The sequence below is a fragment of the Saimiri boliviensis genome, chromosome 3 (assembly GCF_048565385.1).
Source record: "Saimiri boliviensis isolate mSaiBol1 chromosome 3, mSaiBol1.pri, whole genome shotgun sequence".
NCBI lineage: Eukaryota > Metazoa > Chordata > Mammalia > Primates > Cebidae > Saimiri > Saimiri boliviensis.
This window is the reverse complement of record NC_133451.1, coordinates 176,996,239-177,023,498: the sequence shown is the minus strand read 5'-3', so window position 1 is coordinate 177,023,498 and position 27,260 is coordinate 176,996,239. Positions and strand designations below refer to the sequence as shown.

Here is a 27,260-nt window from a genome sequence, read left to right as displayed (position 1 = left end):
ACATTTTTAAAGTATCTTCTACAATTTGCATAATTCTTTAAATGTCTTAAAGTGGGATCCTCAGTGGGGAGGAAAGGGTTAACTGAGCAGATCTAGGCCACTTAAACCACACACATTCCCCAGGTAGGGTGTTTTCATGACTGACCCTTGGCTGGCTTCTTGGAACTGAGCCCTTACAATATTCTGACTGATAAGAGCATTTTGCATGCTCGGAGGTCTTCAGCCATACTGAACTCCATTTAGGTTTTCCATTTAGTTTATCCTAACAATGGGATTTACAGTGAACACCTGCGTTCCCTCTGTGGGTTGGAGCGTCAGTAACTCAGGTCAGCCATGCCGGCACTGTATGCATATGTGACTGGCCAGCAATAAAAACTCTAGACCACCAGTGTGAGGTGAGGTGAGGTGTGGTTGCATGTGTCATCACACATCCTCGCTGCAGGAATTAAGCACATCCTCCGGGACATCACTGAGACTCCACTGAGACAGGAGCCTTGGAAACTTATGCCTGGAAGTTTCCTCCAGACTTAGCTCTAAGCACAATCACGTGAGTCCATTTAGTAAATCATCATGCTTGGAGACCCTTGACACCCCTGGCTATGTCGACTGGTATTCAGTTCCAAATAATGAAACTACTCTAGCTGATTAAAGCAGAAAGTGGTTATTTTCATGTATTCGGTGGTTTCCAAAACGGTTTAAAATTGTTTACTATCCCATATTCTGTGGTTTCCAAAGTTGTTGGAATTGCTAAAAAAGTAGATGGGGCTTCCAGCAACCATTTCTACCTGGTGAGCATTTCACTGATTCCGCCAGAATCAGAAAGCTGCCAAACTAAGATGCTACTTGCTATAAAAATCGTATTGCCTTAGCTGGGATCCATGCCAGCCAAATGTGTGCCTCACATCTTACCTAGCTGCCCTCTTAACTCAGCTCTGAATTCAGCCATCTGAATGACAGTCGTATCTGACATTGTAGCTGCAGGGGCATCTGGAAATGTAGCATTTTGCTTTTACAGTGCTCAAAGACACAAGCAGGAAATTAGAATTTATGCTGAGTGAGCAAATCCACAGTATCTAACACATTGTGTTCAAGGGTAAGAACATTTTAATGTTTCTTGGTACATACGGCCAAATTGCTTGGAAAAATTTGGAGGTTGGAAAAATTCACGATGGCAGTAGCAATGAATAAGGCTCAATTTCCCCAATACTTTACAGTTTCCTGATGAGGGAAAGATAATCTCAGCAGACAAAAAACAAACATTTAGTCATAAGGCACTGTGGGTGCCCCCATTTTCTTGCTCTGTTTTTTTATGAAGAAACAGATTCCTTAAGATCGTGGTTAAGAGCAATCCCTTGCTTGAAAGCTAGGAATTATAAGTCGATTTATAAATCAACTATTCTATGATGGTGGCTTAAAAACAAACCAACAAACCAAAGCAAGGCACTCATCTATGCAATGCTGGGCTAAGCAATTTTGGTTATTGTTGAAAAGTACTGAATAAAGTAAGGGGAAGGCTTATTTTACTTTTGTAAGTCTCTCTGATTTATGCTTTTCTGCTCCCGCAGTTAAGAGAATTGTCAGGTTCCTCATGTTGGCCCTCGTCCAGGCCCTGTGTCTCTTCAATCAGTCCTACATAATAACCACTGGTTGCCTTAGAAATAGGGATTTGGACTTGGGGTCAGCTGCTTTGATCATTGAGGCTGAGATTTCTGCTTGAGAATTTTAGCCGTTCAAAGATGTAACCGCATCCAGATGTCCAGGAACATAATAACTGTGATGATGTTTATGTACAAAAGGGATGACATAAGTAACAATGACATAAACGTCCTCATTCCTCAAAGGTACTTATGACTTTACAATTACTGGGTCGTGGAACACTTTGTCAATTTGTTAAACAGTGATAGTAAATGAATACAGTGTGTTTATGATACATTGTCACAGGGAGACCATTTTCTTCCAGATATTACATACGTATGCAGAGAAAAACACTGCAAGGGAAGAATGCTAAATGCATAAGCAGTTAGCATTGGGGGTGAGATAGTGAGTGGCTTTTACTTTATTCCTTATATATTCTGGATTGTTTGAAAATTCTAAAATGAGCATATTTTACTTTGATAAATGGAAATTTTAAAATGTGAGAAAAAAATCTCTAAAAAAATATTTCCTAATACCTTAAAAGTAGATTTAAATTACATAACTGATAAGAATGTTTTTATAAATTTTGTAATATTATGAAAATGCAACGTAGTAAATTCTCCTAAGTCCACAATCTCCCATCCTTACTTAGAATTAATAAGTCTGATGCCTTTAGGTATAAGAATTTTATTTTAAAGGAATTTCTGTGGCAGAACATATGTTTATGATACTTTCACTAAAAGTCACTTATAATGATCAAATTATAAGAATTTTTGCAATAAGCTCTCATTAAATTTTCCTAAAAGTAGAAAAAGTACACACTATATACCATTTTGAACTTAATTGTTTCTTTAAACTCTCAAAATAATTCAATGTAAAATGTTAGTTTCAAAGAGAATTTATGGGAAATTATAAAGCAACTATAAAGTTCTTTATAATAAATCCAAGAAAATTTTTACAGGTTGAACATTTTTCAAAAGCATGAGTGGACTATAAATACATTTTGGCCATCTGATGAATTTAGAGGCACTTTAAAAGGTGTCTAGTTGAACTACTACAGATAGGACATGTTTGAGGAAATTCAATCCATAAGTCTAATACCAGTGTTCATTTCTTCCTGCCAAAACAATAAATTTATTGGGAAAATCCATGAGCAGCATGATTAGTTTGATTTCTTTCTTTCTCTTTTTTTAGAGACAGAGTCTCATTCTGCCACCCAGGCCAGAGTGCAGTGGTGTGATCATAGCTTACTGCAGCCTTGAATTCCTGGGCTCAAGTGATCCTCCCTCCTCAGCCTCCCAATGTGCTGGGATTACAGGTGTGAGCCACCATGTCCAACCTAGTTTAATTTCTTCATAAAGATTCTTTTATAAGTTGTGCTAATACCTGGAAGGCCTAAAACAGAAAAAAGATTAGAATTAATTCAATTAAGATACTACATTAAGAAATTCTGTAATAACTTTGAAAATCCAAACAAAGAGTATCTGTATAAGGTCGAGAAGGCATTGAAAAGTCAGGTAGTCAGGTTTAACATCAACTTTATCTGTGCAGGATGCCATCAATGTCTACTAAAATATGCTGAAGAACATCAGATTGCCAGGATTTTTTTTTGTTGTTGTTCTTGCGGCCTTCAAGATCATTTTCCGTTTTATCCGTAACATGGATTATTTTAGATTTTTATATAATCTCTCACCTGCATTTTATATAGTTTCAATGTCCAACTCCACGGATATATTAAAGCAGAGAGAACTTATGAAAAACATATTTAATGCCAGGAGAAAGAAAGTAAATAAAGAACATGCCTAAAAAGTCCATTTCCAAGAATAAATATCAACTCTTCTCAAGGTTAGTGGCATGTTCAATTTACAGCAGTTCTGTTTGATTTCCACAGACACAGCTTATTTTGGTTAAAGCTAGTTTGTGATTAACTTAAGAATGTTATTCCATTTGAACCTTGCTGATACTTCTTTCTTCAGAGAGACAGATAGCTATCATGAATTTGTACTTCTGGCTTATGTTAAATCAATAAAGGAAGGAAAGAGGTTTTCCTCATAACATGACAATCTACCCAGCTCAGTAGGTTGTGATACAGTATTCATGCAGACAATCAACTTTAACTCCAATTTAGTCTCATTTCTATAGAAGTCTAGCAACAAAGTAAAATGAGTTTTTTTTTTTAATGGTAGTTCATGAGTGATTAATGAATATCTGGATTTTAGAAACCAAAACAGATAATAAGTAATGTCTTAATTTAAAAAGTAAACTCATGCATTAAAAAACAGAACTGCTAGCTAGTGTTACTCTGAAGAGAATACTGCACTCACCACATCCATCTGTTCTGGAGAAGCTGAAGAGAAGGATGCTCTCAAGTAAGGGCTAGGAGCTGAGCTATCCACGTAGAAAGCATTTCCAGGGAGCATTAATACCTAAGAGAGTTTGTGGAAGATAAGCAATGTACTACTAAAGGAAAACTCAGATAATATAGTTAAGCCTAATCTCAGAGTAGGGGAAGATGTTTTAAGTTTAAAAGCAGTGAAAGAAATCACAAGAAAAAATACTAATTTATCTACAAATTATGTATGCCATACAATGAACAAAACTAAACACAGAGAAACTGAAAAAAAAAGTTCAGAATAAATATGGCAAATGCTATCTCTTCTCAAAATATCAGGAATACAGGGAAACTGAGAACACTCAAATTCCAGCTTTAATGTAGAAAGGGCAGCTTACTAAAGCTAAATGGTAATAAATACAAACAAATGTTTACTACTCGAACTAGAAAAGCAACTTTTAAGTTAGTAAGTTTGACAGGTACTTTTAAGCTGGGCCCGAAAGAAATGAGGTCAGGCAAAAAGTAGTATTTGAGTATAGAGAGAGTAAAGGCCCTGAGATGGGAAGAAAATTGGTGCCCTCAAGTAACTGAAAGGAGGTAAAACATTTAACACATAAAATGAAGGAATAAAAAATTTAATACATAAAATTAAGGAAGCCTGTTAAGACGGGGTGGCGGGAAGAGCTGCTGTTCTTGACAGCCACAGGGGCAGACAGTTCACTGACTGTAAGTGTCATTTCCTCTTCTTCCTGGGCATCACATGCACCCTATTTCCCACCCTCTTCCTAGCTGTGTGACCACGACAGCGAATCCTAGCCAATGGATGTAAGCAGAAGCCATGTCAGTGATGTCTAAGGCTGATCCATAAAAATAATCCCATGCATGATCCACTATGCTTTTTCCATTCTGTAGTTATCCTGGAATCCGTGTGTTGACTGAAAAGCAACGAGATGTAAGAAACTAGGGCCTCTGAATCACTGTTGGAACACAGGAGGATGCAGGTCGCATCTTAAAATTTTATGTGAGTCAGAAATAAACTTCTATTGTTTATTAAGTTTTTGAGATTTTGAAGTTTATTTTTTTATTTTTTGAGACAGAGTCTTGCTCCGTCACCCAGGCTGGAGTGTAATGGTGTGATCTCAGCTCACAGCAACCTCCGCCTCCCGGGTTCAAGCGATTCTTCTGCCTCAGCCTCATGAGGAGCTGGGATTTACAGGTGTGTGCCACCATGCCTGGCTAATTTTTGGCATTTTTAGTAGAGAAGGAGTTTCGCCATGTTGGCCAGGCTGGTCTCGAACTCTGACCTCATGATCCACCCGCCTCAGCCTCCCAAAGTGCTGGGATTACAGGTGTGAGCTACCGTGCCTGACCTTGAAGTTTATCTTCTGTGGTGGTTAGGGTTGACTAGTACAATCATGATCTTCAAAGGCATTAACTGCTTGTTACACTGTCCATTAAAATAGGAGGAGTTGGGTGTGAAATGATTTGGATTACTCTGGGGAAAAGATTTCAAGGCAGAAGATGGGTTTCTCTGTTCTATTTAAAAATAAAATGAAAGCTGGGCCAGGCGCGGTGGCTCACGCCTGTAATCCCAGCACTTTGGGAGGCTGAGGCAGGTGGATCATGAGGTCAAGAGATCAAGACCACCCTGGCCAACATGATGAAACCCTGTCTCTACTAAAATATAAAAATTAGCTGGGCATGGTGGCGAGTACCTGTAGTCCCAGCTACTCGGGAGGCTGAGGCAGGAAAATTGCTTGAACCCGGGAGGTGGAGGTTGCAGTGAGTCGAGATTGCGCCACTGCTCTCCAGCTTGGCGCCTGGTGACAGAGCAAGACTCTGTCTCAAAAAAAAAAAAAAAAAAAAAAAAAAAAAAAAAAAAAAAAGAAAGCCACATTTCTCCCAGTAGTATGGAAAAGTTTTGGGATGTACTAGAAGCAAGAAAATGAAGGAGAAGGGAGTGGTAATAATCTCTTTGCAAGATAATCAACATCTGGGCTAACAAAGTGGGGATAAAGCTGCAAATTATTAAGAAAAGGTAAAGAAAGGAACACGTAGCAGGATCTAGGGAATAAATGAAGAGGACTGAAGAAGGTACAGTAAAATACAAAGCCTATATTCTTAGTGCCTAGGACAGACATACTTAACAGATAACCACTTACCACATACTCTGATGATAATGGCATTGACAGAAAAGCAAAGAATGTATCAAACTGATTATACTACAATGTATTTATTTGAAATAAGTCAATTAAGTGTTTATTAAGTACTTACTATGTGATGTGATTAGGAATAGAACAATGAATAAAGTCTGAGTCCTGCCCTTAAGTAAGATGGTTAAGAGAGAATACAGCTTTCCCAAGGTGGTGGAGGCAGGACTGAAGGCCAGGCAGTCTCTCTAGATCTGACTTCTGGAGCACCTTGTCTCTTAGGCGCTAACATGGCACTTGGCCATCATCAATGCAATCTGTCCTTCAGTACTTATGAGTCAAGACAAAAGCGTATCTAGCAACAGATTTCAGTGTATATAAAAGACTGACAAGCATGCTAATAGCTTTAATTAATGGAGAAGGAATAATTTAGCTGGTACACTGAAAAGCTAAATTATTTACAGAAAAGTAAATACACAGAATACAAAAAAAAAATACAAAAAAGCTAACTACACAGAAAAGTATATAGAATTTTCAGCTTGCTCGATGCCCCCAAATGAAACTTAAGTAGACTTATAATTTAAATACAAAGAGAGAGAGAGAGAGAAAAAGAAACACAGGAGACATTCTATGAGCTAATTTTAAGTGAAAAGAAAATCAGGATACAAACTTTTCTGTATTATTTTTAACCGTGTAAAATAATTGCACAGCCAAAATACTAGAAGAACAAGCTCTTCGAGAAACTATACTATAAATGGTCACAAAATCTGGATGGTAAAATCATGGACTATTTACGAACTTTTCATTAGGTTTTTATATATTTTCCAAATATCCTACCATGAGTATGCTTTCTTTCTTTTTATTTGTTTTGAGAAAGAGTCTCGCTCTGTCACCCCGGCTGGAGTGCAGTGGCGCAATCTCAGCTCACTGCAACCTCCACCTCCTAGGTTGAAGCAATTCTCTGTCTCATCCTCCTGAGCAGCTGGGATTACAGGCACCCACCACCATGCCTGGCTAACTTTTGTATTTTTAGTAGAGACAGGGTTTCACCATCTTGGCCATGCTAGTCTCAAACTCCTGACCTGTGATCTACCCGCCTCAGCCTCCCAAAGTGCTGAGATTACAGACATGAGCCACCACACCCGGCCTTTATTTTCATGGTCAGAAGAAAACCCTTCATTTTAAATACTAGTGGCTAATGCCTTTTGAGCCCTGAGTATGTGCCACATAGTAGTATAAGGGCTTTAAACGTATAAACTCACTGAATCATCAGAGCCACCTTATGAGGGAGGGATTCTTATTACCACTGTTTTACAGACAAAACAGAGAAAGGGTAACCTACTCAAGGCCACATATGGAGTGATGCTGGGATTCGAACCCAACAAGGTGGCTCCAGAGACTTCCCTCAGCCACTATGCTAATCAGTAGCTGAGATGAACAACTGTATTTCCACTAATCTAGACCAGCTGGATAATTATGTAACCCCAAACCTATTATGATTTTGATAATGCAATAAAGTATCTAATATTAGAACATGTTGAGTTGGGAGGTGGGCAACAAGAAACATTCCCTTCCATTTCTATTCGAGTAAAATATCCCCGCCCTTCGCCTCCCAGCTTTACCCCCATCTTAACGGCTTTTTCTTCAATCAGTTCTTTTACATCTTTAATGCCTTTAACTTTAATCCATAAAAACATTCCGGCAGCAGGAACATGCCATTCTGCTAAACCTATAAACAAAAGAAGAGAATAAATGTCTTCCAAAGTAAGGCATTTTGGATGATATCAGGTGTGTTAAGTGGTGTAACTGCAGTAACTAGAAACTAGTACTCCTAAAAAGTTCCTTCAATTATAGCATTTTAAAAAATATCCTTTTATGAGCCTTGAAAATTGATGTTCTGGGTTTGATTTGAAAGAGTAAGCGTGGGTGAGGGAGGAAGGCAGAGGTAAGATGGGCAGTGAACAGCTCCCGTGGGCATATTTACAACGTAGTCAGTCTTACGGTAGCACAAGGCCCACTCCTCTCTCCTTCACTTAGAACCATACCTAGACAAACATGCGTATTTCAATTTAGAAGAGGATTCGTCTATTATTTATGGATTTTTCCAGCATTTTAATGAATCCTATTGTTCTTGCAATAGTTTAGAAGTCCAATGGGTTAGCATTTTTATCAGAATGAAATTAATTAGGAAAACAAATACTAAAAACTCAAGAATTCCAGAAGCAGTTGTGGGCTTTATATTTCATTGAGTATTAGGATAGAGAAATCAATAACAAAGCATAATTATTTTCAATTTAAATTACCATCTTAAAAAAAAAAGACCTTGCTGTTGATTAGATGTTTTTCTTCAGTACTATTATGCAAAGTGGTAAAATAGTGCTCTTGTCAAAAAGATACTAAATCTGTTTTTTTTTTTGGGGTGGGGGGAGTCGAACTTTTGCTCTTGTTACCCAGACGAGTGCAATGGCATGATCGAGGCTCACTGCAACCTCTGCCTCCCAGGTTCAAGCGATTCTCCTGGCTTAGCCTCCTGAGTAGCTGGGATTATAGGCGCCTGCCACCATGCCCAACTAATTTTTATATTTTTAGTAGAGATGGGGTTTCGCCATATTGGCCAGGCTGGTCTCAAACTCCCAACCTCAGGTGATCCACCCCTTGGCCTCCCTAAGTGCTGGGATTACAGGTGTGAGCCACCACACCCAGCCACTAATTCTGTTTTTATCAAGACTTTATAGAAAATAAGACAGGACAGAAATATGGAATTGCTATTTTTGGTTTACTATTATTTATATCAACGGCATTTGAATAATATAGTTAAGGCCATGTGATTAATCTGACCTTCTTTCATAATAGAAAAATGAATCTAAAACATCTTGCAATCAAATCAGCAATAGATAATATTACAGAGATAAATGAGGTTAATGATTAGAAGGCAATTAATTTGTCAATGGGACATCTGCCTTTGTACAATTTAGTTAGAGAAGGAAGAATGGTTTGATAATTTTACCCTTTGGAGTAAAATTTTGAAATGACTAAAATTCTTGAAAATAGGTATTATTAAACTTAAAGTAAGTTAGTGGTTGATTTTTAGATCATTTTTTAAAAAATCACAAATTCATTGCAGATAGGAAAGTAGACAGGAAGATCTGTGTCCAGGTTTGTCAAATGTGACTTCTGAGATCACTTATGGAGTAACGCTTCTTTGGCAAGCATACTCCTGGACTGTTACTTTTCCACCAGGATTGTTAGTAGTAGGCAGTGTTTAGCCCCTACCTTCCAGGTGCTACTGTTTATCATAAGGATGAACGTACGTTCCACTCACCGGTTAGCCACTTGTCTGCAGCTGCCAATATGGCATCCTTCTGGTTACGATAGAAATCAATAACCCTAGAAGAAGAAAACGATGAAAAGGATGTGCTCAGTACATTGAACACAGAAGCAAAAAAGGTTCCAGAGTCCAGGCTATAAGAATTTGTTTTCCATCTTGACTAAAATGTTGAATGCTTGATAGAAAATCAGAGCATATTTGTTTCACTTGTCTGGTGATCAATTTTAACCACTGTCTTTTTTTCTTCATTGTAGAATAATTACAAAATGAAATTTAATAAAGAAAAGTCTATTTCTATGTCACATGAAACCTAGGAGTTGCAGGATCAATCTCTGTTAGTTGTCTCAGTACTGGTTCTCATCAGTCAGGATAAAAGACAACACTATTGAAATGATGAATCACTGGTCTGGGAATGTGAATACCCCATTCCTCCTTATTTCTCAATTTCCTAGGAGGTACCACATTTACACAGCTAAAGTAATCCATAACATGTACCAATATACAGACTATTTAGAGAAATTATGTTCACATTCATCTTCACTTGAGCTAAATTCTGTGTCATGTGTCCTTCACAATTAATCATTATTAAATAAAATATGTATGTGTACAAATAGTTTACTGCTTTCAAACCACAGCCTGGATGCTGAGAAGATTTTCTAGTTAAAGAGCTAATAAAATGAATAGACTTTTGACTTATAATTATGATCCTATTGCCTCTACCTTCCCTAGGATACTTGGGAAGGAAGACTAAATCAATGCTGTAGTTCATCTGTGCTATGTTCACTACTGGGCTCCTATTTTGTTCATAAATATTTAAAGAAATGATACAGTACCTGTCTACATGAGCCATGAAACCCTCTTCTCCCCATTCATGTAGAAGCTGTGATATCATGAGCTAAAAGAGGTAAAATCATAAATACCATATTTCATTCCCTGAAAATGTAATTTTCGCCATAGGTAACACACAAATCGCTTTTGATTACATGTAAACCACAAGAATATATAACAAGCTGAACCTAGCTTATATAGTCAGTGATTTAAAACAAATGTCAATGACAATATTAGTAAAAATAATACTGATACAGTACTTGCTATATAGCAGGCACTACTGTAAGATACTAACATATTTTACCAAATGTAATACATCTCGATTTTACTTTTTTTTTTTCTTTTCTTTTTTTTTTTTTTTTTGAGACGGAGTTTCGCTCTTGCTACCCAGGTTGGAGTGCAATGGCACGATCTCGGCTCACCGCAACCTCCGCCTCCTGGGTTCAGGCAATTCTCCTGCCTCAGCCTCCTGAGTAGCTGGGATTACAGGCACGTGCCACCATGCCCAGCTAATTTTTTGTATTTTTAGTAGAGACGGGGTTTCACCATGTTGACCGGGATGGTCTCGATCTCTTGACCTTGTGATCCACCCGCCTCGGCCTCCCAAAGTGCTGGGATTACAGGCTTGAGCCACCGCGCCCGGCCACAACTCGATTTTACTAATGAGGAACAAGGTTTAAGTTAACTTTTCTGAAGTCCCACAGCCTCAATTCAGTCAGCCTACCTAGCTCCTGCCCGTGCTGTTAATTGCCACACTATATTGCTTCTCTAACTATAAAAATGTACCGTAGATGTGTAAATTTACATGACATATTTGGAGATTATCTATTTAAAACAGAAGTTCTAGGCTGGCATGGTAGCTCATGCCTGTAATCCTGGCACTTTGGGAGGCTGAGGTAGGCGGATCACCACAGGTCAGGAGTTAGAGACCAGCCTGGCCAACATGGTGAAACTCGGTTTGTACTGACAATACAAAATTAGCCGGGCAAGGTGATGTGAGCCTGTAATCCCAGCTACTCAGGAGACTGAGGCAGGAGAATCACTTGAACCTGGGAGACAGAGGTTGCAGTGAGCTAAGGTTGTGCCACTGCTCTCCAGCCTGGGCGACAGAGTGAGACTCTGTCTCAAAAAATAAAAACTAAAAAAGATAAAAAAAAAGAAGCTTAAAATGTTATAAATTGATAGTGAACTTGTGTTGATAACAGATACCAAAAATATGAAAAAAAAAATCCCCTACTTGGTAAAACATGGGGCCATTTGCACTTTATGGAACATACAATATCAAATAAGTGTCTTATTCTGCACAAACTTTTCTATTCTATTCATATTCTTGCGACCTGCAAGGTTGTGTTACGGAGGGATCCAATAATTTCTCAAAGTTTGTGAGGAAATTTACACATTCTCTTAAATTAATTTCACTTCATTTTAATTAAAATGCATTCCAACCAATTTCATTAGGAAAGATTAGCACATCTGCAAAGGCGGCAAACTACGAAATCACTGAACAGGCTTGGACTTTCTGCTCTCTACCAACTATTTCTTAAAAATTCTCATCTGATTACAAAAATATGTATTTCCTAAATTGTCCTTACCTGGTTAAAAGTGCTGGGGTGCATTGTTGAAACTTGTACGTGTAAAATAACTCTTTCTATTAAGGGTTTTGGACCAGTTAAAAATCCTATTCTCAACCTATGTCAAAAGAGAAAAGGCATGATGCGAATTCCATATGAGCAATTAATACATATCACTTTATGTATTAAGCCATAATCTCTTGAATGAATCATGTCTGACTTCATTAGACAGTTGCGACCTGGGGACAACGTGGTTCTAGGTGATCAAAACATTCTAATAACACCAACTACTTCTTATTTCGAAGACAATTTAAGTGTACATTTAAAACAAGACTGACCATTTCCAAATGTGCCCTTTCATACCCGATATCAAAGTCTACATTTAAAACAAGACCTACCGTTTCCAAATGTGCCCTTTCATACCCGATATCAAAGTGTACATTTAAAACAAGACTGACCCCTTCCAAATGTGTCTTTTCATACCTGGTATTTCCAAATGTGCCCTTTCATACCTGATATAAAAAACCTGACAGGTCCCACTACAACTTTAGACAAATGGCCAAGAATCTTTGACTACTGGAGGTGAATAAACAGAGAAAAGGCCTATGTTAATATTAATAATCAAACTGGTGGTTTAACGTAAGTAGAATACACGCATCTTAAGGGAAAAGAATGGTCTGGACTAAAAGATACTAAGGTATTGTCTCTGGCTCTATTAGATCTCACATCAAGTTAGAGACATAGGGCCTTACCCAGAGGAAAGGATTTTTGAAAAAGAGTCAGTTCTGATGACACGTCCATCAACATCCATGGAAAGAAACGTTGGTGCCCTGAACTTAAAATGAAAAATTAAAAAATGCTACTGGTTTGAAAGCTCTGTTAGTTACCATATGATTACTTTGTATAGAGTAGACAGGACATGGATTTGGATAACAATATTACTCATATTCCCTTACCTTTACTTCAACCCTTTAACATAGAATAACAAAGATGCATGTTGTTTTATTAGCATCTGCTTGTCTTCATGGCTGTTCTGCCAAAAACACACACCAGGGCATATTTATTTGCTCCAGATGCCATTACTATGAATTTAGGGACACTTCAAACAGGCCCTCTTTGCCCCAGAGGTTAAAATCCAGGATTAACAGACTTAAAGGAGGGATTCAAGAAAGACTAGTTGGAACAAGACCATCATGAAGATAGCCAGTGGCACTCTGCAGTGTTCAGAGAGACAACGCTGATCCTTAGGACTGACGGAAAGAAAAACCATGAGAATGGAGATGAGGAATGAGTCAATATGAAATACTGACTTCAACATTTACTTTAAAAGTAGCTACGAATGAGAAAGGGAATTTGCTGGTATGCTGAGGGTGGGAGGCAGGAGGCAAATGTGATGTTTTCGGAAACGCTATAGAGAAATCAAGAGTTCTTGTCTCTTCTTGGTATGTTTAAAGGGCAAGCAGAATCCAAGTATAAGTTCTTTGCGGCCCTGAGAGCAAAGAAAGTGTTGGCTTTTGAAGAATCAGGCTTTGGTCTTACCATGATTATCATCTATCAGAAAAAAGTAATCATGAACGGTAGCACACATACATAATGTAGCAAGAATAAATCTAAATGCCCAGCACTCTGTAATAAGTTCCAGGACATAAACAGCAGGTGGCAAATGTGTGGTGTGCCGCCTGTGATGCCGCCTCTTGTGTCCAAGGGGGATGCTGCCAACGGAGTGCAGCCCTCTTTCTCCTTCAGTTTAAGCACAGCTTCCTAATCCTTCTCAGACATCATTCTAATCAGCCGCTACCAACACAGAGAAGCTGACAGCCATAGATGAAACTCAGTTCACATCCCTGGGTGATGCTTGAGGAGCTGTGAACCTGGATATGGAGTTCAAGACATCCATCAGCCCTGATTCACTCTGTTTTCCCCAGTGCCTGGTACAGAACGCCACTACTATTTTGAAGGTAAGTAATTTCTGGAAAGAGCAGTAATACCAAAAAAGAAAGGTACTAATCCCATAATAAAACCGGAAGACTGAAAAGTGAAACAGTAACAGACTGATCTTCATTCATATACTTTCCATGTAAAAGTGGATTCGTTCTGACTCTGGTCAGGCTAATATCCAACACAGTGCAGTAACTTACAACAATTTATCTTCTAATAGTGAAATAAATTCATATCATCACTTACCTTGTTAAACTGGAGAAAATAGTAAGGATCATCTTCTATTATGAGGAAATCATATTTCCTTGCAAGCTAAAAAAGGTTGAAGTAATTGTTTATTTCTTAAAGCAATCTATTTATTTCTTAAAAGTGATCCAACATTAAATTCACTTGGAATTGTAATTCTTTGTACTCATTCACTCATTCAAGAAGCTACTGCGTGTCTATTATCTTAGACAATGAGGACAAAAAAATCAACCTGGCATTAAAGGCTCTTATTTTCAAGGAAGTTAGATTCCAGGGGGAAAGACAGAATATACAAAGGCCAGTGGATCATGAGCATTAGAAACATTAGATGAGTGGTTTTATGTATTTATTTTTTGAGATAGCATCTGGGTCTGTCGCCCAGCTGGAGTGCAGTGGTGCAATTTTGGCTCATTGCAACCTCCGTCTACTGGGCTCAAGCAATTCTCCTGCTTCAGCCTCCTGAGTAGCTGGGATTACAGGCATGCAATACCACACCCAGCTAATTTTTGTATTTTTGGTAGAGATGGGGTTTCACCGTGTTGGCCAGGCTGGTCTCAAACTCCTGACCTCGTGATCCACTCGCCTCAGGCTCCCAAAGTGCTGAGACTACAGGCATGAGCCACCGCACCAAGCTAGATGGGTGGCTTTAATGTGCTGGGCAGAGCATTACAACAGGTGAGGGAGGGAGTAACAGGGTAGACGAGGTAACATCAGAGCTTAAAATGACAGGAGGAAGTCAGTTGTGCAAATATCAGGGAAGAAGAATCTAGACTGAGGGATGAATGAGGGCAAAGGCCCCAGGATGAACAAGACACTTGACATGGTTAAAGGCTAAAATGGACAGTGCAGCTGCCCCAAGGGCAGCGGGAATGATAAGATATGGCTTGAGACCAGATGGACTATGTTACATGGCTCTGCAAGGCAGATAAAAGAATTTGTGCTTTGTTTCAACTGCAAGGGGAAACCGCTGGAGGGTTGTAAACAGGAGAACCCAGAGCCTGGCTTTATACTGAGATATCCACAGGGATGGACGAGGCTGGCTACTGTGTGAAGCGTGTGACTGGTTAGAGGGCAGGGTGAAATGTAGCTGGTCCAGTGCAGAAGACATTGGAGGAGTCCAGTAAGGGCAGGCAGTGGCTCAGTGATGGGAAGAGTGATGGCAGCAGAGAAAAATGGAGGGACTTGGATGAGCTCAGTGGTAGAGTCCACAGGAGGAGCCAGATGTGGGGGAGGCGTGGCATACAGGAGGGAAACACAGGAATGAAGGGTAACTGTTCACAGCTGCACTCTGTGGAGATGGACAATGTGAGAGGCTGTGGATCAGAGGTTTGGGATGGGGCTGTGGAAAATCAGGAGTTCTATTTTGGGCATGTTAAGTGTGAAATACTTATTAGACATCTCTGTGGTGATAGCAGTAGAAAGTTGGATACGGAAGCCTGGGGAAGAGGTATGAGCCAGGCAATGTAGCAGCTATTGTGTATATAATGGAAGAGCCACAAAACTGGACGAGGCTGTCTGGGGGAGTATGTAAGCAGAGAAGAGCTCAGGACAGAGCCCGGGAAGTTCAAAAATAAGAACATGACGATATATATTTAGAGCAGGGTCTTGCTATGTTGCCCAGGCTGGTCTCAAACTCCTGGGCTCAAGCGATCCTCCCACCTCAGCCTTCCAAAGTGCTGGGATTATAGGTGTGAGCCACTGCACCCAACCTGAGACAATATTTTGAACCTAAAAATTTTCTAAGTAAAAGGAACTGGCTGAAATCTTCTCCATGATTCCACTGCACGTGACTAACTTCTATAGAGTTTAACATGGGTTTGGTATTTATTTTCAAAAGCTATTTAAAGTGAAAGGTTGGGAGCACAGTCACATACATAAAAGGTACTTTCTAAAAGGCATATTTCTCTTATTTTTCAAAGATTTCTGTAGAGCTTAATATATGTTTCATACTTAAAAAAATGTTTATAGAGAAAAGATAGGCATCATAGTTATCTCAAAGAGATTACATGAAAGAGGAGGATGCCTCTTATTTTTAAAGAATTCTTGGTAACTTAAGATGACAAAGAATAGGAAGCAGAAGAGACAAGTTAACAACATGGAAACTAATGGAAATCAAACTTGGGGTAAAATATGAAATAATTTCATAAAATTTAACATCAGGCCAAGAATGTTATTTCTTTTGTATTAAAACATCAATTATGGGAAAAGAAAAATCTCATAAGTAATGAAAGATGCAGAAATTTATTGGGTCCAAATTTATTAGAACCCTGACTATACATGATTTCCCTTTATTAAAAATTATATTCCTTGAAAGCAAAAGGTTAATAAGGGATCTTGCATAGTGCTTTTCTAAAAAGTCAAAAAGAAAAAGGAGCATAACTACTTTCACCCATTCTTCTACAATACCTCATAGATTTCCTTTTTGCGTTCACTTGTTAATGAGTTTCCAGTAGGGTTGTTACCATTTGGAACAGTATAAAGCAATTTGGGAGTGTTTTTCTTGGGATTCTTTGAATCTTCTGGTTTCCATCTGGAAAGTACATCTCTGAGGGAATTTGGAACGATCCCATATTCATCACTGGCAACATTAATAATGTTGCAGCCCAGTGGGTGCAGCTGTTGAGCACAAAAGAAAGCCTGAGTCAGACATGATCACAAAATGTAAGTGCCATTTTTTTTTCTTTCTAACCAAGAACTTGCCCATTTATACCCTTAAAAATATATAAACCTGGCCTGGTGGCTCACGTCTGCAATCCCAGGACTTTGCGAGCCTGAGACGGGCAGATCATGATGTCAGGAGTTTGAGACTAGCCTGGTCCATAGGGTGAAACCCTGTCTTTACTGCAAATACAAAAATTAGCCAGGCATGGTGGCGTGCACCTGTAGTCCCACCTATTCGGGAGGCTGAGGCAGAAGAATTGCTTGAACACGGGGGCCAGAGGTTGCAGTAAGCCAAGATCACACCACTGCACTCCAGTCTGGGCAACAGAGCAAGACTCCATCTCAAAAAAGAAAAAGGAAAAAAAAAATACATATATGTATGTATATATATATGTATGTGTGTGTGTGTGTATATATCTATATCTATATCTATATACATATCCGCACTAAGCTCTGAGCTCCTGAGGGTTGAGGTTATACATTTTAATTCTATTGTTCCCCTGGGGCAGGTTCCATCAGTGTTCAAAAATACCTCCTGTCCCTTCCCAGAGAATTACATGACACTTTCTTGCCCCATTTGTCTGGTATGGCCATGTATCTTGCACTGGGCAAAAAATTCGGAGCAGAAGCTTTAAAAGCGAGTGTGTAGTTCTCTATGTCTCTTTTCCTTCTGCTCTAAAATTGTCCATGTTTCAGACAGAGGTTGCTTCTGTCAATTTGGGGCTTAGAAGATGTCATGGAACTGAGCCCCAGCAGTCTTAAGGATATGGAGTGTGAGAGAAATCAAGCTGTACTAGAGTCATTCATTACGCAGCACAGTCTAGCTTCTTCTGATGGAATTACCTTTTCTTCTGATTTTTTTTCATTATTATTATTTTTCAACTTTTATTTTAGATTCAAGGGGTTCATGTGCAGGTTTATGACATAGGTACTGCATGATGTTGAAGTTTGGGGTATGATTGCTCCTGTTACCCAGGTACTGAGCATAGTACCCAAGGGGTATTTTTTTTCAAGCCTGCGCCCCTTTCCTGCCTCTCCCCTGCAGTCGGCCTCAGTATCTACTGTTGCCATCTTTATGTCCATGATGACTACCCATGAGTTATCTTTATAATTATAATTACAGCTGGGTTATAAAGTAGTTTTATAAATGAATATTTTTTGACAGAGTAAATAAATCACATGATTTATTTAGTGTTGTGTTCATACATAGAATAGTCACAAGCAGGGGTGATATTAAAGATGTTTAACAAGTGGTATCGCATGGGATATCAGGTACAGTGCAGGCTGGAATGGGGCCCTGTAGGCCTCCCATTATGCTGACATTAACTCTGGACCATGGTCCAGAGTATGGTCCTAGGAGAGGAGTCAGTGAAGCCAGGGTGGTGGTGGGACATGAATGGGATGAGCAGATCACCAAGTAGTACAGCAGAGTTTCCATATTCCACCAACTGCTAAGGCTGAATGGGCACGTACTGGTATTGCTTATAGACTTAGTTTTCTACAAATATTGTGGAATCTCATTCATGGATGAGCATTAAAGAAAAAAAAAACATAATAATTGAATAAGGTTCTCAAAAAATTGCAAATGAAAAGCAAATACTCTTTTAGCAGTCAAATGTAGAATTATGCATAAAGAAAGAGCAATTCAGATCCTGCTTATGACAAATTTAAATTTAAAAGGCCTTAATCTTATAAAGCACATCTATCATCAATACAGCAAATCAATACTGTGCTGGGCCATAAAGTAAACACATAATGCTTATTAGCATATTTTCTCAAAGCTTGGCATACAGTTTCTGTCTGGATATGTGAAAACATTTATGCGTGTGTATACACACGCTTTCTGTGTAGATACCGGTTTTACATTTATAGGCAACATGTAATCTTAAATCTTAGGAGTTTAGGAAAATAAATTATTAGTATCCAATCATGAAGAAAAAGAAACTATTTTATTTTAGTTTTTTTTTTAAATTGTGGTAAAATTTTTGTCATTTTAAGCTTTTTTTTTAAGAGGCAGGGTCTCACTTTATTGCCCGGGCCAAAGAGCAGTGGTGCAATTATGGCTCACTGCAACACCAGGCTCCTGGGCTCAAGCGATCCTTCCACTTCAGCCTTCCACCTGGCTAATTAAAGAAGAAATTTGTAGATACGTGTCTTGTTATGTTGCCCAGTATGGTCTCGAGGTCCTAACCTCAAGCAATCCTTCTGCCTTGGCTTCCCAAAGTGCTGGGATTACAGGCGTAAGCCACCTTGTCTAGCCCATTTTAACTCTTTTTAGGAGTACAATTCAGTGGCATTAATTACATTCACAATGTGAGCATCCCTCACCTCTATCTATTTCCACAACTTTTTCCTCACCCCAAATAGACTCTGTAACCATTCTCAGTAACTCTCCTTTCTCTACTCTCCCAAGCCCCTGGTAGCCACTCATCTACTGTTTATCTCTATTAATTGATCTATTCTAGATGTTTCATATAATTGGAATAATACATTATTTGTCTTTTTGTGTCTGGCTTCTTACAGTTAAAATGCTTTTGAGGTTCATCCATATGTAACATGTATCAGATCTGTGTTCCTTCTTATGGCTGAACAATATTCCATTGTATGTATACACCCATATTTTATTTATCCATGCATCCATTGATGGACATGAGTTGCTTCTACCTTTTGGCTATTATAAATAATATTGCAATGAACATTTGTATACAAGTATCTGAGTTTTCAATTCAATTTTGGGTATATACCCATGAGTGGAATTGTGGGTCACATGGTAATTCTATTTTCTGAGGAACTGACAAACTTTCCCACAGCAGCCTCACCATTTTAATTTCCACCAGCAATGAATGAACCCAGTTTCTTTACATATTCACTTTTTTTTTTTTTAAATAACAGCCATCCTGGTATGTGTGAAGTAGTATCTCACAGTTTTGATTTGCATTTCTCTATTAAACATTTCTTCCCTCTGAGGCCTGAGTCTTGCCAAATAATTAGACTGCAGGTGCAGCTCTCACACACTGCAGAGTACTAACCACTATATGATTATGGAACATGCGGCTTTCATATGTTGATTTATGTTGCTTTGCACTTCTCTAAGCACTAATGATGCTGAGCATCTTTTTATGTGCTTATTGGCCTTTTGCACATGTTCTTCAGACTAATGTCTATTTAAGTCCTTTGTCCATTTTTAAATTGGGCCGTTCCTCTTTCTGCTGCTGAGCTATAGGAGTTCTTTATGTATTCTGGATATTAAAGCCTTATTAGATATATGATAACAAATACTTTCTCCCATTGTATAGACTCTTTTTTTACTTTTTTCATAATGTTCTTTGATGTACAACCAAGTTTAAATATTCAAGTCTGATTTATCTATTTTTATGGTTGTTGTTGCTCATATTTTTGGTCATATCTAAAAGAATCCACCAAATCCAAGGTCATAAAAATTTGCCCTTATGTTTTCTCCTAAGTTTTTGTAGTTTTAGCCCTTATTTTAAGTCTTGGATCCATTCTGAGTTAAATTGTCATATGTTGTGAGGTAAGGGTCCAAGTTCTTTCATACGCATGTGGAAATCCAGTTGTTCCAGCAACACAGTTGAGAGACTATCCTTTCCCCTACTGAATGATCTTGGCACTCTTACTGAAATCACTTGGATTAGTGTATTTATTTCTGGACTCTCAGTTCGATTCTATTGGTCTATATGATTATCTTATGCCAGTACCACATTGTTTGATTACTATAGCTTTGTAGTAGGTTTTGAAACTGGGAAGTGGGGGGTCTTCCAAATTTGCTCTTTTTCAAGTTTATTTTGGCTATTTAGGTTCCTTAAACTCACATCAATTTGAGGATTGGCTTTTTCAATTCTGCAAAAAAGGCTGTTGGCATACCGATAGGGATTGTATTGAATCTGTAAATTGCTTAGAGTAGTATTAACATCTTAACAATATTAAGTCTTCCAATCTATAAACAAGGGATGTCTTTCCATTTATTTGGGTTTTCTTTAATTTAAAGTTTTTCAGTTTTTAATGTACAAGTCTTTCACCTCCTTTGTTAGATTCCTGGGTATTTTCTTATTTTAGATGCTATTACAAATCAAATTGTTTTATATATTGCTTTATATGTTGATTTTCATAAAAATAATATAAAATTTGAAAAAAGAATCCATGAATTTGGAATGAATAGAGCATAAAGGTCATCTCATTCAATTCCCCTACTCTAAGCTAGAATTACTTTTAGAATATTTGTGTTAGAGGGCAGTCAAGAATAAATGACTGAGCACCTACAGTTGTAGGTGTACAGTTATTAGGCTACAACACCTAATGTTGTAACCCCTTATGAAGTCTGGTAAGGCCAATGATTAGCAAGTTCTTATACAGAGCTGAAATTGTTTCCCCATGGTTCCAGTTCTATTAACCTAAGGTCATGTACAAATGAATCTAATTCTTTTGTCACATGGCTAACTTCTACGTATTTGAGGACAATTTTCATGGCTCTGAGTCTTTTCCTTCTCGGGAAAATAGCTGTGGTTCCTACAACCATTCATCCTATGGTGTAGTTTCCAATCCGTATTTACTCTGTCTTTCTCTGAATGTGCTCCAGTTGTGGACATTTCTGTTCTAAAGTAGACTGCCCCAAACAAACCTAATTCTCAGCAATGTGGTCTGACCAGTACATAGCAGAGTCAGATCATCGGCTTCCTCATTTTGCATATCACAGTTCCACTGATCTAACTTTGGAGTGGAAAGTCCAAATTATATCATATTAATATATGAAATTGACATATAACATGGTTATACTTATGCATAGGGTAATAAAATGTAATAAAAAATAAATTTTTATAATTTAAGTTTTATTTCAAGTGAAATATTAAGAGAATTGGACCTGATTTTGCACAACCTAATTTTATTTTATTTTATTTTATTTTATTTTTGAGACGGAGTTTCGCTCTTGTTACCCAGGCTGGAGTGCAATGGCGCGACCTCGGCTCACTGCAACTTCCGCCTCCTGGGTTCAGGCAATTCTCCTGCCTCAGCCTCCTGAGTAGCTGGAATTACAGGCACGCGCCACCATGCCCAGCTAATTTTTTGTATTTTTAGTAGAGACGGGGTTTCACCATGTTGACCAGGATGGTCTTGATCTCTTGACCTTGTGATCCACCCGCCTCGGCCTCCCAAAGTGCTGGGATTACAGGCTTGAGCCACCGTGCCCGGCTTGCACAACCTAATTTTAATGCCTATACACTTGGATTTCAAAAAAGAAATGTATAAAGAAGAGGGTACATTTAACATATTTTGTATATATCATTTAAGATTATCCTGCTTATGGATAAAAGATGTTATTATTTCATTTTTCTGTGAACAGATTATTCTAAAGTTAATAAGGTATTAGGTTTATTACTGCAAAGCTATTATAAAACCTTTATTATAAGGTTTCTTCTTATTTACTACATGAGAGTTTCCTTTTGTAAAGATGTATACTCACAGCTTGAAGAGTTCCTGAATAAACAGGTTCATCTAGGAGAACATTATCTCCAGGGTTAATGATCATTTCAAATACCTAACAAAAGAAGCATAGGTCAGCTTGTTAGTCATCATAGCTTATTACTGTTTTCATGCTCAGAAGCCCATTTTTTTTGAGCTCACATGATTTTAGAGTAAGAATTAGCAAATTGTTTACAAAGGGCCAAATGCAATATACTAAAATTTACAGAATATAGCAAAAGCAGTACTAAGAGTAAAGTTTATGGCAATAAATGCCTCTATTAAGAAAGTAGAAAGACTTCGAATTAACAATCTAATAATGCACTTCAAGGAACTAGAACAACCCAAAGGATAGGAGAAAATATTTGCGAACAGCCCATCTGACAAGGGATTAACAACTCAATAGCAAACACCCAAATAACCCCATTAAAAAACGGGCCAAAGATCTTAACAGACATTTCTAAAAGAAGACATAAGGGGGAATGCTGGGAAGATGGCCGCCTAAGAACAGCTCAGGACTTCAGCTCCCAGTGAAAGTGCAGAGGAGACAGACAACAGGTGGATAAACCCACAAAAATGGGAAGAAACCAGCGCAAAAAGGATGAAAACTCCCGAAACCAGAACACCTCTCCTCCTAAAAGGGATCACAACTCCTTACCAGCAAGGGAACCAGACCGGATGGAGAAGGAGGGTGATGAAATGACAGAATCAGACTTCAGAAGGTGGGTAGTAAGAAACTACAGTGAGCTAAAAGAACATGTTCTAACCGAACGCAAAGAAAATAGGAACCTTGAAAAAAGATTGGACGAACTGCTGACGAGAATGGACAGCATAGAGAGGAGTATAAGTGAATTGATGGAGCTGAAAGACGCAACACGAGAACTTCGTGAAGCATGCACAAGCTTCAACAGCCGAATTGACCAAGCAGAAGAAAGGATATCAGAGGTTGAAGATCAACTCAATGAAATAAAAAGAGAAGGCAAGAACAGAGAAAAAAGCGCAAAAAGGAATGAACAAAATCTTCAAGAAATGTGGGACTATGTGAAAAGACCTAATCTATGTCTGATAGGTGTACCTGAATGTGATGAAGAGAATGAATCCAAGCTGGAAAATACTCTTCAGGATATTATCCAGGAAAACTTCCCCAACCTAGCAAGGCAGACCAATATTCAAATCCAGGAAATACAGAGAACACCACAAAGATATTCCTCAAGAAGAGCAACCCCAAGGCACATAATCGTCAGATTCACCAGGGTTGAAATAAAAGAGAAAATGCTAAGGGCAGCCAGAGAGAAAGGTCGGGTTACCCACAAAGGGAAGCCCATTAGACTCACAGCAGATCTCTCAGCAGAAACCCTAAAAGCCAGAAGAGATTGGGAGCCAATATTCAACATCCTTAAAGAAAAGAACTTTCAACCCAGAATCTCCTATCCAGCCAAACTAAGCTTCATAAGTGAAGGAAAAATAAAATCCTTTGTGAACAAGCAAGCACTCAGAGATTTCATCACCACCAAACCTACTCTACAAGAACTCCTGAAAGAGGCTCTACACATATAAAGGAACAACCAGTACCAGCCACTCCAAAAACATACCAAATGGTAAAAGAGCATCAACACAATCAAGAATCTGCATCAACTAACCAACAAAACAGCCTGGTAGCATCAAAATGACAGCATCAAATTCACACATAACAATACTATCCCTAAATGTCAATGGACTAAATGCCCCAATCAAAAGACACAGACTGGCAAATTGGATAAAAAGCCAAAACCCATCAGTGTGCTGTATCCAGGAAACCCATCTTACATGCAAGGATACACAAAGGCTCAAAATAAAGGGATGGAGGAAGATCTACCAAGCAAATGGAGAGCAAAAAAAGGCAGGAGTTGCAATTCTCATCTCTGATAAAATAGACTTTAAAGCAACAAAGATCAAAAGAGACAAAGAAGGACATTACATAATGGTAAAAGGATCACTGCAACAAGAAGAGCTAACGATCCTAAATATATACACACCCAATACAGGAGCACCCAGATACATAAGGCAAGTTCTTAATGACTTACAAAGAGACTTAGACTCCCACACAATAATAGTGGGAGACTTTAACACCCCATTGTCAATATTAGGCAGATCAACCAGACAGAAAATCAACAAGGATATCCAGGACCTGAATACAGACCTGGAACAAGCAAACCTAATAGACATTTACAGAACTCTCCACCCCAAATCCACAGAATATACATTCTTCTCAGCACCACATCACACCTACTCTAAAATTGACCACATAATTGGCAATAAATCACTCCTCAGCAAATGCAAAAGAACAGAAATCATAACAAACAGTCTCTCAGACCACAGTGCAATCGAGTTAGAACTCAGAATGCAGAAACTAACTCAGAACCGCACAGCTTCATGTAAACTGAACAACTTGCTCTTGAATGTTGACTGGATAAACAATGAAATGAAGGCAGAAATAAAGATGTTCTTCGAAACCAATGAGAACGAAGACACAACATACCAGAATCTTTTAAAGCAGTCTCTAGAGGAAAATATATAGCAATGAGTGCCCACATGAGAAGCAAGGAGAGATCTAAAATTGACACCCTATCATCAAAATTGAAAGAGCTAGAGAAGCAAGATCAAAAAAACTCAAAACCTAGCAGAAGACAGGAAATAACTAAGATCAGAGCAGAACTGAAGGAAATAGAGACACAAAAAACTCTTCAAAAAATCAATAAATCCAGGAGCTGGTTTTTTGAAAAGATCAACAAAATAGACAGACCACTAGCCAGATTAATAAAAAAGAAAAGAGAGAATAACCAAATTGATGCAATAAAAAATGATAAAGGGGATATCACCACAGATTCCACAGAAACCCAAACCATCATCAGAGATTATTACAAACAACTCTATGCACATAAACTAGTAAACCTGGAAGAAATGGATAAATTCCTGGACACCTGCATCCTCCCAAGCCTAAACCTGGAAGAAGCCGAAACCCTGAATAGACCAATAACATGGTCTGAAGTCGAGGCAGCAATAAAGAGCCTACCACCCAAAAAAAGCCCAGGTCCAGATGGGTTCACAGCTGAATTCTACCAGACCTACAAAGATGAGCTGATACCATTCCTTCTGAAACTATTCCAGACAATCCAAAAAGAGGGAATCCTTCCCAAATCATTTTACGAGACAAACATCATCCTGATACCAAAACCCGGCAGAGACTCAACAAGAAAAGAAAACTTCAGGCCAATATCCATGATGAACGTAGATGCAAAAATCTTCAATAAAATACTGGCAAACCGATTGCAACAGCATATGAAAAAGCTCATCCACCATGATCAAGTAGGATTCATCCCGGGGATGCAAGGCTGGTTCAACATACGCAAGTCCATAAACGTAATTCACCACATAAACAGAACCAAAGACAAAAACCACATGATTATCTCAATTGATGCAGAGAAGGCTTTCGACAAAATTCAACAACCCTTTATGCTAAAAACCCTCAATAAACTAGGTATTGGGAACGTATCTCAAAACAATAAAAGCTATTTACGACAAACCAACAGCCAATATCATACTGAATGGGCAAAAACTGGAAGCATTCCCTTTGAAATCTGGCACTAGACAAGGATGCCCTCTCTCACCACTCCTATTCAATATAGTACTGGAAGTTCTAGCCAGAGCAATCAGGCAAGAAAAAGAAATAAAGAGTATCCAAATTGGAAAGGAGGAAATCAAATTGTCTCTATTTGCAGATGACATGATTGTATATCTGAAAGACCCCATCATCTCAGCCCAAAGTCTCCTGAAACTGATAAACAACTTCAGCAAAGTCTCAGGATACAAAATCAACGGGCAAAAATCACAAGCATTCCTAAACACCAGTAATAGACTTCAAGAGAGCCAAATCGAGAACGAACTGCCATTCACAATTGCTACAAAGAGAATAAAGTACCTAGGAATACAACTAACAAGGAACGTAAAGGACCTCTTCAAGGAGAACTACAAGCCATTGCTCAACGAAATAAGAGAGGATACAAACAGATGGAGAAACATTCCATGTTCATGGTTAGGAAGAATCAACATCGTGAAAATGGCCATACTGCCCAAAGTAATTTACAGATTCAACGCTATTCCCATCAAGCTACCAATGACCTTCTTCACAGAACTGGAAAAAAACACCTTAAACTTCATATGGAACCAAAAGAGAGCCCGCATAGCCAAGTCAATTCTAAGCAAAAAGAACAAAGCAGGAGGCATCACACTACCGGACTTCAAACTATACTACAAGGCTACAGTAATCAAAACAGCATGGTACTGGTTCCAAAACAGAGATATAGACCAATGGAACAGAACAGAGCCCTCAGAGGAAATACAACATACCCACAACCATCTGATCTTTGACAAACCTGACAAAAACAAGCAATGGGGAAAGGACTCCCTGTTTAATAAATGGTGTTGGGAAAACTGGCTAGCCATGTGCAGAAAGCAGTAACAGGACCCCTTCCTGACACCTTACACCAAAATTAACTCCAGATGGATTAAAGACTTAAACATCAGACCTAATACCATAAAAACCTTAGAAGAAAATCTAGGCAAAACCATTCAGGACATAGGTGTAGGCAAGGACTTCATGACCAAAACGCCAAAAGCAATGGCAACAAAAGCCAAAATAGACAAATGGGACCTAATCAAACTCCACAGCTTCTGCACGGCAAAAGAAACAGTCCGTAGAGTGAATCAGCAACCAACAGAATGGGAAAAAATTTTTGCAGCCTACCCATCTGACAAGGGGCTGATATCCAGAATTTACAAAGAACTAAAGCAGATCTACAAGAAAAAAACAAACAAGCCCATTCAAAAATGGGCGAAGGATATGAACAGATACTTTACAAAAGATGACATACAGGAGGCCAACAAACATATGAAAAAATGCTCATCATCACTGGTCATCAGAGAAATGCAAATCAAAACCACATTGAGATACCATCTCACACCAGTTAGAATGGCGATCATTAAAAAATCGGGAAACAACAGATGCTGGAGAGGATGTGGAGAAATAGGAACACTTTTACACTGTTGGTGGGAATGTA

The 27,260-nt window shown here is 38.5% G+C and overlaps 1 protein-coding gene across 2 annotated transcripts in view; it reads right to left on the bottom strand.

Annotated features, from left to right (window-relative positions):
* Positions 1 to 2,306: 2,306 nt before the first annotated feature.
* AADAT (aminoadipate aminotransferase) overlaps positions 2,307 to 27,260 on the bottom strand; it is a 32,420-nt gene continuing 7,466 nt past the window's right edge. For both annotated transcript variants that reach the window (XM_039479190.2, XM_039479189.2), the window contains exons 5-14: positions 22,166 to 22,240; positions 16,435 to 16,644; positions 14,029 to 14,094; positions 12,597 to 12,679; positions 11,866 to 11,962; positions 10,279 to 10,340; positions 9,440 to 9,504; positions 7,740 to 7,846; positions 3,960 to 4,061; positions 2,307 to 3,030 (exon numbers count right to left, since the gene is read on the bottom strand). In XM_039479190.2, the coding sequence (XP_039335124.1) occupies positions 2,989 to 3,030; positions 3,960 to 4,061; positions 7,740 to 7,846; positions 9,440 to 9,504; positions 10,279 to 10,340; positions 11,866 to 11,962; positions 12,597 to 12,679; positions 14,029 to 14,094; positions 16,435 to 16,644; positions 22,166 to 22,240 (909 nt within the window). In that variant the 3' untranslated portion in view covers positions 2,307 to 2,988. The remainder of the gene's footprint in view (positions 3,031 to 3,959; positions 4,062 to 7,739; positions 7,847 to 9,439; positions 9,505 to 10,278; positions 10,341 to 11,865; positions 11,963 to 12,596; positions 12,680 to 14,028; positions 14,095 to 16,434; positions 16,645 to 22,165; positions 22,241 to 27,260) is intronic.